Raw genomic sequence first — 15,277 nt, 5'->3', positions numbered from 1 at the left:
TACACAGAGGACCCCAGGGGAAAGGGATTATGCTGACCTCAGGCTTAGTTCTGTTTAGCTCTTGGGGACCTGTCATCTTCACTCTGAGGGACGTGGAAACGGAGATTCTTGATAAATTGAAACTACTCTGTGCATGCATGTGGGGTGGGAGAGTCAGGGGAAGAACAAGTTGGTTTCTGGGGCAATGTGGATGGGACTCTGCTTTCACAAGACGGCACCCAGCACCCAGATGAAGCCCCAGGGGGCTGAGGCATTGGGCTCTGCTCCTCTTCTGTGGACAAGGGAGCACGGCGTAATCATTTCAGCCCCCGGGAAGTGGTACCCTTGCTCCTCGCCGGTGAGGAGTGAGAGAAGAGCATCTGTCAGACCTCCTCCTCGGAAGCCGTTCAGCCTCAGTGCCTTCTGAGCCAGGGGATCCTGGTGGGCTGAGGGGTGGGAAGCCGCAGGAGGACAGGAAGGCGGGGTCCTGCAGGAGCCAGCACGGTAACTCCTTACCTCTCCTTCAGATCCTGAAACCTGCAAGTGCCCATTCTCCAACCCAAGTGAGAAGTCGGGGGAAATCTCTGTCCCCCAGGAGAAGACAGGCAAGCCCCCCACGACGGCTCGGCAGGAGAGACAAGTCGTGAGTAGTATTTCCTCTCTCCCAGCTCAAGGACCAACACACACATCCAGGGGGTTGTCCTGACCCATGGGGACAAAGCTGTGTCATGGGCTTGGCATCTGAAGCTGACCGAGATCTCCAGGAGGACCACCCCTCATTCAGGGGGCATCCCCAGTGGGGAGGGATCCACCCTGCCCATCACTCCCATTGCGCTGATGGCACCACCTGTCCGCTGTAGACTCAGATGGAGAGCCAAGCCCCAGGCTGCCAGAGATGAAGGCCAGCCTGAAATCTTGGCAGCATGGGGGGAGTACTGGATTTAGAATTAGGAAGCCTGGGTCTGGGGCCAGCTCAGCTCCTTCTGAGCTAGGTGATGTTAGGCATGTTGTGTAGCCTTCCTGGGCTTACATTCTCTCAGCCAGAAGATGGGGTTGTTAAAATCAATCAAACTTTCCTAACACCCCATAGCCCTCTGTGCCCAGCAGAGAGCGTGATCATTCTTTGGATCACAGCATCAGAAATACCCACAGGCTCATTCTCCTCTCTGCTGACTCTAGCTCCCCTGTTTTAGCCCCGAGGCTAGTAGTTCCACACTTCTTAAATCAAAATGAGCCACTTGAGAAGTGACAGATTGGAGAAGCTGAGGAAGCTGAAAGTAACCAGCGACAATCCACTGGCAAATATTAGGGCCATAATTATACAGGGAAACAAATACTGCTTTTATTAAATCCAGCAGCATGCTGGGTACATCCCTTGCCGCACCAGGGATGACGTGGGTACAGTGCACAGAGGTCGAGGCTGAGCCCGGGCTCTGCTGCCCATCAACCTTGCAGCTTCGGGAAGCCCTTCAGGAGGGTTTGCCCCTCCAAAGGATACAGATGCTTTCCCCGTGCATCTCACCAGGAGTCGTAGGATCAACTGAGAAGTTGTAGTGAGAGCGGTTTATTCGTGGTGAACTGCTTTTACACGAGCACATTGTTCTTGTCACGTCCATGCTGTAGAGTAAGAAGGGAGAGTTGTAGTTTTCACTTTCAAAGGAGGAAAGCGGAACACGGGGTTTGTTATCTTGTGCTGTGTTGTAGCCGGCCGGTGATGGGCCTTGGGGGGAACCCAGGTCGGCTCTGGGACGGTGGAGAGCAGGGGAGTACTGGCTTTGGTTTTGGAAGCACAGGTCAGGATGAAGGGTTGTCATTTCCAAGGAAAGTTCCCTATTTGTCCTCATTCCACATCCCACTGCCGAGCCCAAGATTCAGCATCTACAGCCAGAAAGGTGTTGGCGAAGATGATGGGGGTCCCAGCTTTGAAAGGGGAGGGATGACAAAGTGGGTGGGGGTTGGGAGCTCCTGTAGCAAGAGAAGCTGGAGAATGGCGGGGTGGGGGGGTGCTTTGTCCTTTTCTTGAGCAAGGATGGCTTCAGATTTTTCACACATGCCTCTGACCCTAATCCTGCCTCTGATGCTGATCACCACCCTTGACTCTTGACCCCTGGTCTTAAATTAACCCTAACCCCATCTTTCCTGCTCTGTGATGCAGTCGTCCATCCACTGGCATCCCTGAACAAGGTAGCAGTTTTCTTAGGGGACCATGAAACCTGTCAACCGTTCCCAGAAGGTCCTGCTGCATAGAATTCCAGAAGTAGGAACCTGGTTACTGAAGAAGCAGGGGAAGGGGCCCTTTTCTTTGATTTGCCAGCTTTTCTGCCCCTGGAGGGCTGAATCCTTCCCTTTGGAGCTGCCAGGCTGCAGCAGATGTTGAGCAGTCAGTCCATAAAGCCCTGCTTTGCCCTCTCAAGTCCTGAGCATGTGAAGTCCCGAGCACGTGAAACCCTGAGCATTCTGCGTCACGGATTGATGCACAGAAGGGCAGTTGTGGGTTCTTCAGACGATCCCTGTTGGGTCCATTTTGCTTGCATCCACAAGAACTCTGCAGTCGAAGCACATTCAGTTTTTAACCTGAAAAAGTTACACTGTGGTGCCCAGGAATGGTGAAGCCGGCAAGATCTCAGAAGCTGGCTGTGGAGACAGTGGTCAGGATGATGCGCTAGGTGTTGGTCGTCGGAGAAGAGTGGAGGAGGAAGGTGCATTTAGAGTCCAGACTGTGGGATTTGAGGCACTTCTCAGGCATCCTGGGACAGTGTCCTGGAAGCTTCTGAGAATGCAGATCTGGAGTTTGAGGAAGGTGAGGAGTAGAGGTCATGACATTAGCGCCATGTACCTAGAAGCAACAGACAGTTGAAGCAAAAGTTGGGTAAGTTGGTGAGGAAGGAAGGAAGGGCTGGCAGGCCCTGAGTAGCCCCGAGGAAAGAAAACCAGAGCAGGAGATGGGGAAGAAGCAGGCAGAGAGGGTGGATCCAGATGTTAAGGAGCCTGTCTGCACCTGCAGAAGACAGCTGTTAAGATCGTAGGAGCAAAGCAAGGCGGGGAATGAGGAAGGGTTTAAGGTAGATGAGGAGGTAGAAGTTGACAGACTGTACATTAAATGGCTTTTATCCTGCTGGTGAAGGACGTGCGTCATAGGGTATGAGTGAAAGAGCAGGTGGGTTATCCATTTGGGGTACGGATAAGGGGCTACACGCCGCTGAGCCTGAGGGCCCAGCTGAAGATGGCTAGAAGGAGCCTGCCCCCTGTCCTCAAGCCCAAGCAAGCGTGGAGTCCCCAGAGGGCTTGTTAAAGCACATTGCTGGGCTCTTCCATGGTGTTTGTGATGCAGCACATCTGGAACCTATTGTTCTAGGAGGTTCCCAGGTGAGGCTGATGCTGCAGGTCCAGGGACCAGTCCTAGAGATCCTTTGGTTTGGTCAATCAGAATGAGAGAACTGATTTGGGAGTTGACTTTATTTATTTATTTTTTTTACTTTATTATTATTATTATTATTATTATTATTACTAGTAGTAGTAGTGAGAGAGAGAAAGAGAGAGAGAGAGAGAGAGAGAGAGAGAGAGAGAGAGAGAGAGAATCTTAAGCAGGCTCCATGTCCAGGGCAGAGCTCCATGCGGGGCTCGATCTCACAACCATGAGATTATGACCTGAGCTGAAATCAAGAGTCAGACATTTAACAACTGAGCCACCCAGGTGCCCCAAGAGGGTTGACTTTAAAACACAGCAGAATGTCAAGATGAAGGTACTGGGTCTGCTGAGAGGGACAGATGAGGCTGAGTATGACTCCAGGGCTCAGTTCTGTCCAGACTGGCCTGGACCTCTAGAGATTGGGGTGCTGAGGTGTGTTAGGGGTCTGACCCCAGCCTGACCCTCCATGGTGGGGTTCCACTGAAGACGCTCTGGGAGGAGCCCAGCTGGTCACCCTTGTAGGGGCCCGATAGAGAAACTGGTTTTCAGCCACTCCCAGGCCATGCCCGGAACCTAATCTCTGGCTACTTTATCACGCAGCCAAGGCAAGCGACCATGCCTGCGCCTGCGGAGGACGGCTCTCAGACTGCCACAGTTGTGAGTGTTCAGGCCACATTATAGTGTCAGGCCCCATTTGCCCTCTCCCCTCCTGTCTACCAGAAGCCTGGAGAGAGCCTAGGGATGGGGAGAAAGTCACTAGGGAGAGGGCAGTAGTCATTAGAGGGGTCAGGACAGAAGACCTGCAGTAAGATGAGGATTTAGTTCTGCCACTCTGTTCCCTCCATGCCCTGAAGTGGATCCCAGCCCCAGCAAGATAGGCCCCAGGAGCACAGAGGTGATGGCTCATGGTTCAGTGAGGACATAAACTTTTCCAAAGTGGTGGAGAGTGTCTACAACCAGCCCCTAAGCCCCCCAGACCCTTACCCTATCCCCACAGCCCTTTCTCCTGGGCACAACACTGGTTCCAAGGCATCTTCCTTCATTGGGTCAGGCTTTAAGGATTTTCTTTTTCACAGCCAGGGCCGGGTGGGTTTGGAAGGGTTTGACCGTCAAGAAAGCCAGGTGGCTTATGGGTTCCTGTGGACCATTTTATATGAGAAAATCCAGGAAGACCATGGCCATCCTTGGTAGTGGAAGCCCTTGCCACTTCTTGTCCCAGTCTGGAGGTCAGGAGGGGAATCTAGAGGGCAGGTATCTTGGCTGAAGCTTCAAGTGGATTGAAATTTACAAGGAGAGAAGATTCTTTCCCCAATTCCTCCTAAACTCTGCTTTTTGAGCTCCAGGGCTGGGCAGGGGCTACCGCGTAGGAAGAGAGGGGACGGACAGGTAAGAGTTGAGAATGAAATGAAAGGCTACGTGAGGCAGAGAACACAGGTAGGGCGGAAGCTCCCCGCTCCCTCTCCAGATCCCAGCTTTCACCGTTCCTGCAGACTAGAACCCAGGGCCCCCTGGTTCCTAAGGTGTGTCTGGAGAAGAGTAGCTTCTCAGCTTCTACCCATGGGCTTCACCATGCAGGCTTTTCTCCAGGTAATCTTGATTTGGTGAGGAAACGAGAAAGGGACGCATCTGGTTGTGACCCAGTCACTACGCCAGATTCTGGCCATCCTACCATACAATGGCCAGGACTAGGAAGGGTTTGTGACTCTGTCAACTGTGTTATTTTCTTAGCATTACGTAAGGTCATCAAATCATTTCTAAATGTGTTGGGTGCCATAGTGGAGCTTGGGAGTGGCCCAAGTGGTGGAATATTACCATAACAGGCAAGAGGCACATCAGCTGTGGGGTCCCAGCCCCTTTCTGTGCTGGGATAATTTTAGTGGCTTTATATCCCTGTCGACCTCATCCTTACAGCTGAAGCTACTTCCAGCCCTGCATTCCTCTCCATTTTTGCACTTGTCTGAATAATCCTTCTGGAAACGAGGTTCGGTGTCCCTGGGTTGACAGAAGAGTCAGCTGGGTGGGAGGGCGAGCGGCGAAGTCTGCACTAGTGTCAGCCAGCTCAGGCAAGGTTTCCAGAGGGAGACAGGGACCCCCCCGACCCTCCACCCACGAGTCCTTTGTCATACTCCACTCCCCTAGGAGTGTTTAAATCAACTTCTGCACAGAACAGTTGAGCCGGTTCCTATGGTTCTAAAAGAGGGAGATGGGGGTTGAGATCCATGTAAGAAAGGCCTGCTGTGAACTTCCACAAACTCCTTCCCCACGCTGGTCCTCCGTCCCCCTTGCAGCTCTTCACTGAGGGCGGTCACAGTTCTTCTCAACAGCAGCCAGGACACCCTCAGGATGGGGGTGTTGGCGGGCACACGGGTTAGACCTACGGTGGGAAGGGAAGTTTTTGCTTATCGCAGCAATTATTCCCAGGGGCCGGGGATGGTAAACTTCCTGCAGAGCTCATCGTCCTCCATTAAGAAGTTTTCCACGCAAAATGCCAACAGTTGCCCTCCTGAGAACCACGAACGACCCCGGGGGACCCTTCTGTCTCTGACAGTCCACAGCTCTTGGCTTGCTGCCTGTGGGCTGCACCTGGGAGCGTAGGGGGCGAGCGAACAGTGGTTTTCTGGCTGGGCCTCCTGTGTCAGCGGGAAAGCAGCTCTGCCATTTGGTGCGACCACGTGGAACATTCTTCTCAAGTGGGGCTGTGAGACCGTCTCTGTTCTCTGTCTGCTGTCTGGCTCCTCTTCCTCCTCCGTCCTTCCTCGGCTCCTCCTTGCTGTTTATGGTCCTTTTCCTCCCTTTTCCTTCCTTTTTGGTTTCCCTTCCTGGTCATCTGTCTCCGTGGCGGGTCTGTGGCGCTCCTGGGCTTTGCTCCCCCTGCTGGAGACCCTGAGGCTCACACAGGTTACTAAGCTCCAGCTTAAGATCTCCCTCCTGGATTTCACTGCTGGCCCCGAGCTCCACGATGGAGGTCCTGCCCCGTTCTGTCTTGAAGGATAGCAGCAATTCCTCCAGGCAATGGCGCACATGAGGCCACGATGTCCCAATGAAGTCACAGAGAATCACTTTGATTCTGTGCTCTAATTGCACTGAAGATACTTTGAATGAGGCCTAAGAAGTCATTCTCTCTTTGGATTCCAAATGAGAAAATATCCCAAAAGTTGGAAAGGAGAAAATTTCCTTAACACAGAAGTCGAGGAAATTTCCCCGCCCCCCACAAAAAGTAGAAAGGCTGTGGAAGGAGAGGGAGAAGGAGGACCTTCTGATGATGTGGAGTTTCCTTCTAGAAGCCCAGAGAAGGTAGTTTCCCACTCAGAGGACTGCCCAGCTTAACTCCCCTGGGATTTCATAGGGTCTAGGGTCGCTGGGGACGCTTGGAGACACCAGGATGGATGGCGAGCCTAACTGGAGACACCTCCCGAGGCCAAGGGAGCAGAGAGCCTCCTGCAGGTCGGACAGCGCTGAGGGTCCCGGAGAGGTTGTCCGGCACAGCAAGGAGGGGAATCGCAAACGGTGGCCTGTGCCTCTTGGTCTCTGGCCAGAGCCTCCTACCTCAAGAGGACTTGAAAGAAGGGGCAGGTCCTGCAGAGCCTCTTCTGAGCCGACTCTCTTGGGCTGAGGCCTGTCTGCTTACGTAGCAACGTCAGCTCTGTGCCCTGCAGCTGCCTGAGGGGGCCTGCCATCCTAGGAAGTAGGGCGTGTGAGGGAGGAGCGGACTGGCTTTGAATGAGGGTGACAGGTGGGAAGGAACCATCCCCCCCCCCCCTCGGTGCCCCTCCAGCTGAGGCCTACCCAGACAGGTCTTAAGTCCTAAATTGGCACCTGGCCTGACCTGAATCCGGCCAGAGTAGACAAGAGAGGAGGGCCTGGGGTCTGTGCTTGAACTAGTGAATGCGGGGCCGGCACCATCCCTGATTTAGTCTGTTCCTCACCCTTAACACTGAGATCCGAGAGGTCAGTGTTAGAGTTGCACCCTCACTGTATATGCCTTTCTAGAACCCTGAGTCCACAGAGAATATGGTCTTTATGGGGGTGTTTGTGTGGGAGGGTGAGTAGATGAACACATGGGCATGTATACTGCCAGCCTGTGGGGGCTGTGACCTCAGGGGACAAAGGAGTAAGCAGAACGAACAGCGTGGTGGCCTGTGTGTCCCAGTCAGGCGGCCCTGAACTAGACATAGATGGGCTGTGTCCCTGAAGTATCCTCACAGACAGAAGCAAGAGGCAGATTTCCATCCACGGGAATGGACTTCGGCTCCAGGGAAAGGAGGAACAGCTTTAGGTCATAGTAACCCCAAGACCTACGAGGTACTTGGCACAAAATGCTGCTTTATAAATTTTCGTGGTCTAGGGTGCCTGGGTGGCTCAGTCAGTTAAGCATCTGACTCTTGATCTTAGCTCAGGTCTTGATCTCGGGGTCATGAGTTCAAGCCCTGTGTTGGGCTCCATGCTGGTTATCTTGTGGATAAGAAAGTAACAAGCAAGCTACAGGAGCCTGTTCTCACAGCTGCCACCCGGGTCCTCTGACCCTCAATCCCCCAGCAGCTGCCGAGTGAGGAGGGGTGGGTGTTGAGAAACGAGGAGAGGAGCTGCCCCAGACACAGGCCTTACACAGCGGTGCAGAAAAGGGACTGGGGATTCAAGGGGGATTTGTTGGCTTTCCTTCCACTTCCTGCTTCTTCTCTTCTAAACCCAGCCTCACACAGACACAGAGCAGCTGGTATGTTTAGCCCTAGGATGTGAGGGCCTCACTTCGGTCCCCGCCATGCCGCCATGAGCTTTCTGGTTCTGAGCCTCCTTGTGGCTTCACTGACACCAACATCCAATCTAGCCAAGCTCTTCCTGGGCACTGAGGCCGCCTCAGGGTGTGTGAGAGACTCAAGGCTCGAGGTGATGGTTCATTCTCCCCAGAATCTCAAGGTTCAGGTAGCGGTGGTGAACACTACTGGCGTTTGGTAGATATATTTGGATTAAGTGAACAAATCACAAACCATATAAGATTGAGGCAAACTGGAAAACTCAAAGTACCATATCTACTCCTAGCTACCTGGGATGAGAGATCGCATTAAAAATGTGAGGTCACATTAAAATAGCATCAGGGCTTGTGGTTGGCTCAGTCGGTACAGCATGCGACTCTTGATCTCAGGGGCATCAGTTCAAGCCCCACGTTAGGCAAAGTGCTTACTTATAAAAGAAATTCAGAGTGTGAATTTCCACCATGCTGGTGACTAAGGTTTCCGTGCTACAGAATACCTTCTCTGTGGAGCCACCATCCTGTCCTCAACCTGCCTCCCTTTGGAACAACCTCTCCCTCAGCTGACTCCGGGGACGCAGGCCTGAGGTTAGGAGTAAGGGGACACACTTGGAGCCATGCCGTTGAGCAGTCACCCTAAGTCACCCTGGATATGTTTACGTGACAGCAGATGAGGCTGGGATTATCCATTTGTGGGCTAAGGGAAGTGCCCCTTCTTCCCTTGCACAATGTGTAGACCTGGAGACGAAAAGTCCTCTACTCCGCTTTCCCTAAAACAGCAGGCGGGCCAAGAGCCCTTCAGAAGGAGAGGCCTTTGAGATCTTTTCCCTGTCTGGACTGGGGAGGGGTTTGGAGAAATACATTGTTCAGTCTAAAATAATAGCTGTGGATCTGCTGGGAGGCTCTGGGCAAGTGCAGATCCGGCTGAATCATCATCCTGGTGCTTGTGTTTCTTAAAAATAAATCCCTTTGCAGAATTCTAATTATAGCCAGGGGAGCACTTGGAAGAGATCTCTGCACACACAAGCCCTGGCCTCGAGACGAGCTGGCCGGGAGGGAACGGTATTTCTGGCTGGGCCAGGATAACCCAGGTGCCAGGTGGCAGGCCGGGATAACCCACTTCTGCCCTTCGCCAGGCCAGGAATTTGCAGCCAGTATCGCTGTGAGAGAAGAGGGTTTCCTCTTCCAGGCAGTTCACTGGGGATCTCAGCTGAACTCCATTTCTGCCAGTATTAGCCTTTTGTTCTCCCCTGGGTTCTGGATACCTAGGGCGAGATGGGGGGGCGGGTAGGATACAGAGGAAGGAAACAATCTGGTTCCTTTCCTTTGGAAGCCCTCAAGCTCTCTGTCATTGCAGAGCCTCATTCTACTTTCCAAGCAGGCAGGTTCCCCAGGTGGCTTTGAGAGGTAAGGTGAAGCTCTTTCTGTACAGAAAAAATTCTTCCCACATGTTCATTCTTAGAATGTTTTTTAAAAATGTTTTAATGTTTTATTTATTTCTGAGAGAGAGGGAGAGAGAGAGAGACAGCGTGAGCAGGGGAGGGTCAGAGGGAGAGGGAGATACAGAATCTGAAACAGGCTCCAGGCTCTGAGCTAGCTGTCAGCACAGAGCCCAACGCGGGGCTTGAACTCACAAACCGTGAGATGATGACCTGAGCTGAAGTCGGACACTTAACCGACTGAGCCACTCAGGCTCCCCTTAATTCTTAGAATGTTGTTATGGTGACTTGAATTCCTGGCTTAGAACTTTGTTTAAAACATCCTATGATAAAGGTAACATAAATGAAGCCCTATTAGCCATTTACGCATCAGTGAGAACTTGAACCACGTTTATTGAGAAGTACACAATGGGGTTTCCTAGGTGAATTTACTTGATCCCTGCTCTCAATTTGTTGAGTTTCCGAGGCAGACCTAAGGACTATGAACCTGCAGGATTCTTTACCAGATGTATCAGAGGACATACCCTAGCCACAGATGCATTGTGAGGGAAGGAAAGTCAGAAAATACTTAGGGGAGAAGTGTTATTTGGGCTGGACCTTGAAGGGATGGCAAGAAGACACGGGGGACGGCATTCTGTAAGTCACAGTGCAGAGACGGGGTGTCGTGGTATCATCCTTCGATGCTTGGGAGGATGCTTTGGGTGGGAAGCGGGAGGATGGATCAGTTTGCCTCATGGTTACAGGCAGGGGCCCTAGATTCTGGGGATGAGCTCTGGCTCCACCACTTGCTAAACAGGTGACTCTACTTTAAACAAGTTCGCTAATTTTCAGTGCCTCGGTTTCTTCCCCTGTAAAATGGGTAGGGACAGTATCAACCCCATCAGGTTATGGTGAGAATTAGTTAATCCCTGTAAACCTCTCAAAGCAATGCCTGGCCCCTAACTAGTGCTAACTAAATGAAAGCTATTTATCGGGGTGATTTCTCAGCACCTGGAAGATGGATGGGGGCGGGGAACTGGTGGAGGGAGGTACTAAGGAAAAGTTTAGAAAGAGGACGCTTAAAACCCCCAAATTAAAGTATGTCTGTTTTGGGGGTGGTTGGCTGGCTCACCTGGTAGAGTATGGGGTTCTTGGTTTTGGGGTTGTGAGTTTGAACCCTATGTTGGTTGTGGAGATTGCTTAAAAATAAAATCTTAAGGGAGCCAGTAGTGGACCAAGGGTGAGGGTAAAGTTTTAGGAACACAGACTTTGAAAAATGTGGAGAAAACTGTTTCCTCAGAGCTGATGGGCTCCAAGGTGACACACAAACAAGAGGCATGATTCCTGACCCATAAAGCAGGGCCCAGACCATGCTGAGAAATCAGCGCTCAGCCCCAGGCAATACAGGGACAAGCAAGTTAACAAGTTCTTGAGTAGTAGCCCTCAGGAAAGGCTTCTTAACCACTTTGAATAATCAGGATTCAGAGGGGATGTCCATAGGCTGTTGATGACTCTTCAGAGATGGGACATCTCTGAACAAAGAGAGAAACGGAGGGAGGGGTGGTGAAGAGGAAGAAAGGGAGAGGAGATGGAGGTAGAGGGAGAGACAGAGACTTAGAATGAGAATATGTAGGGGGTAGAACCTGTTTGCCGAAATCCTTAAGCAGCCCCCTAGACGAAGCTAGCTGTTCATTTTTGGCTCTGTTAATGTTGAATGAGTTGGACCAAATTTATGCCAGGGGAAAACTGTTTGCTGTTAGGAAGACTTTCAAAGGATAAACTAAGAAGCTTTTAAACAATTATATGTTCATTTTGGTCTCTTTTCTTCAAGCACTTAAAACAAGGTTTGACATGTAGCCTAAAAACGTCTTCAGTCTTCTTATAAAAATGGCTAAATGTGAAACTTTTGAATTAGGATCCACTAGCCACACCGAATATCTCACCTTGGTTTATAATCTCGGTTCTCGCTTATCATAGAGGGTAGAAGGCTCACCAAGAAATGGGACAACCGTGAGCTAAGTCGTGAGAATGCTTAGGCATAGTTTTATATTGGGAAATCATTGAGGAAATGTCTTTAATGAAGACAGATGATGTGCTTCTTGATTTTCACTTACCAGCTTGAAGTACTTTCTTACATGGCTTCACGTAAATGCTCAGTGCTTCAGAAAATGTATTTAGAGAGGAGTTGATTTGCCACTGAATGATTTTCCACGCTGACGTGCTTTTTCAGATGAATTGTAAAGGATTTGTCCTGACTTTACGCATTCAGGCCTGGAAGAGTAACCCTCTTATCAAAGACAGTCGAGAATCTCTCCCTACAAATCAGTCACCTGAGAGGTCTTAGAGTTAGTGGCTGGGCTTCCCTCCAGGGCACCAACACCAGAAAGCTAAGGTTTCAGGGAGAATTTGGCTCTGGTGTTTAGTTCTACCATATTAGATGTAACTTTTAGACCCTTGCAAGGTTTACAGATAACTGGATTTCAGAAATTACAGCGTGGCCAAATTCAGGCTTCAGGTTGGACAAACTCATTCGGCAACCCGTAAATATTTTTGAACTCTACACCGAAAGCCTGTGAAAATATTCCCTGGATCCTGTAGACGCGGACCTGAGAATACCAGGGTTGAGCGGGGAACTCAGGCTGGTGGGGGGGGGGGGGCACCAGGAAGGGTTAGGGGAACGAAGTAGAGTTCTCGGAGTCAAAAACCAAGTGACCTTTCTCTCTCCCATGCCCTCACCCCACCACCTTTCTTGGGCCCTTAGGCCTGCACTGCCTGAGAAGAAGGTGGCCGAGCTCAGCACGCTGAATGAAGTGGGCTACCAAATCCGAATTTAGGCAAGCCATATCAGCCAGCAAGGGGCTTCTGTGGTGCTTCTGTCTGCACTTTACCCCCAGCATGTTCAGGAGGAACTGCAACTATTTATTGAGAACCTGTGAATTTTATTTTTACGGATTCACTTGGAGTAGCAGCGGAGTGGGTGGCAACAATGAACCGAAAAAATTCACGAAGGGGCAACCGTGGAACGGCTGAAGTGAGAAAGCCCACTGCGGATGGACTGACTCCCTCACTGCAGATAGAAAGGGTAATACCATCAACTGTAGTTTTATATTTTCCCATTTACCTGTTTTTGTTTACTTGCTTTTGAACATTACGCCTCACCGGTAGGAAATGTTAATGAAACCTCCCTCCTACTTTTGATATAGTAAGGTAACTCAGTCAGTATTAATGTCTTTTTCAGCAATAACAGAGGCAAAGATTGGTGGGATTTTTTTTTAAGCACTCAATATTACCTCAGCATCTTGACATCAGATATGCAAACTTAATGGTGTTTTCATTTTTTTAATATTCTATTTGTATTGTTTCCCCAGTATTTCCAATGGGGAATCTCCACAAAGTCTGGAATTTTTTCCTGGTGCACACATCATGAGACTTAAGGTATTATATCAAGTGTTTTACTAAAAAGCACTGAAATTCTTCTGGCAGTACGGGAAACTATTTTCAGGACGCTGGAGCTACTTTCTTAATCTTTCTTAAAGCATTCACGGACAGCAGTTTCTGTTCTTTCAAAACAAAACAAAAAGCACGTGCAGAAGGTAGTCTATGTTCTGTCACTGCATTTAAACTTTGCCAATTCCAGCAAAAAAAAAAGCACAAGAGGTCGTAGCGCTGTGACACAAATTGAGCAGTACTGCAGCGACCTCTGTCAGTCACACTCAGAAAGGCAGAGGCCGGGCGTGAATCCGTAGAGCCTGGAGAACCAGATAACCTCTCTCTTCAACGTTCCATCTGATGTTTGAACTCGGGGCCAGGCCTTGATCCTGAAGGACTCGTGGTTGTTAGAGACGTGTTCTGATGTCTTATATTAAGACCGAGTGTGGCATGATGCAGTCATTTTCCAGTACCTTGCTTTTTAAGTACCACTTTGTGACATTTAGGAACTGGTATTGGAAAATGCAGCGAATGAGAGAAGCAGAGAACCTGTTTTAAAATGGAAAAGTCTTTCAGGTACAGTGTTACACCTTATAGCCTGATTTAGTCCATCCCGGGCAGTGTGAATATGTGGCCTGCATCGGGTGGTTACAGTGGGACTTGTGACTGCGGGCCACACAGAAGGACTCTACTGGCCAAGCCTGTGTGTTAGCAACATCAAGAGCATACTTCTGTTTCATCTGATTTTTTCTTTTTCCTCAGCAGTCATGCCAACTCTTGAGACCCACAGGCGTATTTAAGTGAAATCTGCTTGTCAACAGAAGTGTTATTTTAGTCTCCGTGCTTCCTCTCACTGAAGGTGATTTTAGAAAGGGAGTAAAAAAAAAGTTAAGAATCTGCTAGATTCTTGACCAATAAAACCACTGAAGGTGACTTCATCCTTTGGCCACGTATGCATGAGCTCGCTTGATGCTAAAACTCAATGACATTAATGGAGAGTATGATTTTCTTGAAAAAGGACAGTTAGTGTCCTTTACATGAAAAAGACCGAGTAAGCGTACATCTCAATTAGGTGAAAATACAGAAGTTAAAAATTCTGAACTTAATCACGTTAAGACTACTACTATCCAAGTTTAAAATGAGGGTTCTTTGTACATCTTCATAAGGCAAACTCGTTTGAATTAGTCAATTCATTCTTGTTCTCAAACAGTCCCGTCTTAGCTCCCTTTATATATGAAAAACAAGATATAATATATATCTTATGTTTATTATTGGGAAACTTTCTTATCTCCAGTAGTATACTACTTATACCACTGAAGTGTAAGTAGCTTGGAACAGGATTTTCCAAGTGTTGCTTAAGTACCGTCTCATCCAAAATAGGAAATGTCAATAGTTGTAGAGCCTCGTTTCCCACAAAAATGGGTAAAAGAACAGAACACAGACCGTTTCTAAAATGCTGATGTATATAAGCCTTAAAACTGCCAACTGGCTTGGTGATTCGATTAGTAAGTACCCTGATTTTTTTCCACTCACTTCTTGATTTTAAGATTCATTCCCCCAAAGCAAGGATTAGTGGCAGAAACATGAAAATTAATTTAAAATCCTCTTAGTTTTCATTCTATTTTCATTGCCCATAGAATTATGTTAATTTCTAAAAGATTTGAGTCAGGCACCAAACTCCTAAATTCTACTGCAGTAATTTTAAATGAAAATTATATTAAAGTAAAAAAAACCAACAACCACCATGACATGATTTACCCCCCAAAATGGATTTTAAGACTGGCCATAATCCAAAAGATAAAAATGAAAATTATGAGATGATTTGAATCTAGTATTCAAAGTTAGTAATGCAAGAGACATTTTGTGCTCAAGCCATTATGGGGATACGTGGCAAAGTTTAAATGGAGGACAGAAATTTTGATTTTAGACTACCTGTGCTGTTTTGAGTACACTTTATTTCAGAAAGTGATATTTAGTATTTTCTATACAGTTTGAAATCATGAGCATTTCACTTTTTCTAAGTCAATTATTTCATAAGGATTTTATTAATAGATATTGGTAAATAGAACTTTGGAAATCTTAATTCTGTATTCTTACTATACCCGAGGCTTTTGTAAGCTATAGTTTTATGTACAACCTTGTACAGTTTTTTTGACACACAATTCAGAATCTTGTTTATTCTCTTGGACTTTGTTCTGGCCAATACATTTGTTTTTAAATCTTTAAGGAAAAATGTGACTGTTTTAGTGGGTATTTTTCTAAGTAAAGGAAAACTTGTATAATGGTATTTTAGAG

At 48.7% G+C, this 15,277-nt stretch overlaps 1 protein-coding gene across 1 annotated transcript in view; it reads left to right on the top strand.

The window, feature by feature from the left end:
• Positions 1-13,201, top strand: part of VASH2 (vasohibin 2) — a 36,871-nt gene extending 23,670 nt beyond the window's left edge. Inside the window, exons 7-8 of the mRNA XM_039230080.1 lie at positions 507-622; positions 12,315-13,201. Of these exons, the coding sequence (XP_039086011.1) occupies positions 507-622; positions 12,315-12,387 (189 nt within the window). The 3' untranslated portion in view covers positions 12,388-13,201. The remainder of the gene's footprint in view (positions 1-506; positions 623-12,314) is intronic.
• Positions 13,202-15,277: the final 2,076 nt, after the last annotated feature.

The sequence above is a fragment of the Hyaena hyaena genome, unplaced genomic scaffold (assembly GCF_003009895.1).
Source record: "Hyaena hyaena isolate Hyena2069 unplaced genomic scaffold, ASM300989v1 scaffold_43, whole genome shotgun sequence".
Taxonomy (NCBI): Eukaryota; Metazoa; Chordata; class Mammalia; order Carnivora; family Hyaenidae; genus Hyaena; species Hyaena hyaena.
Note: the sequence above shows the minus strand (reverse complement) of the source record. Positions and strands in the feature narration are given on the sequence as shown.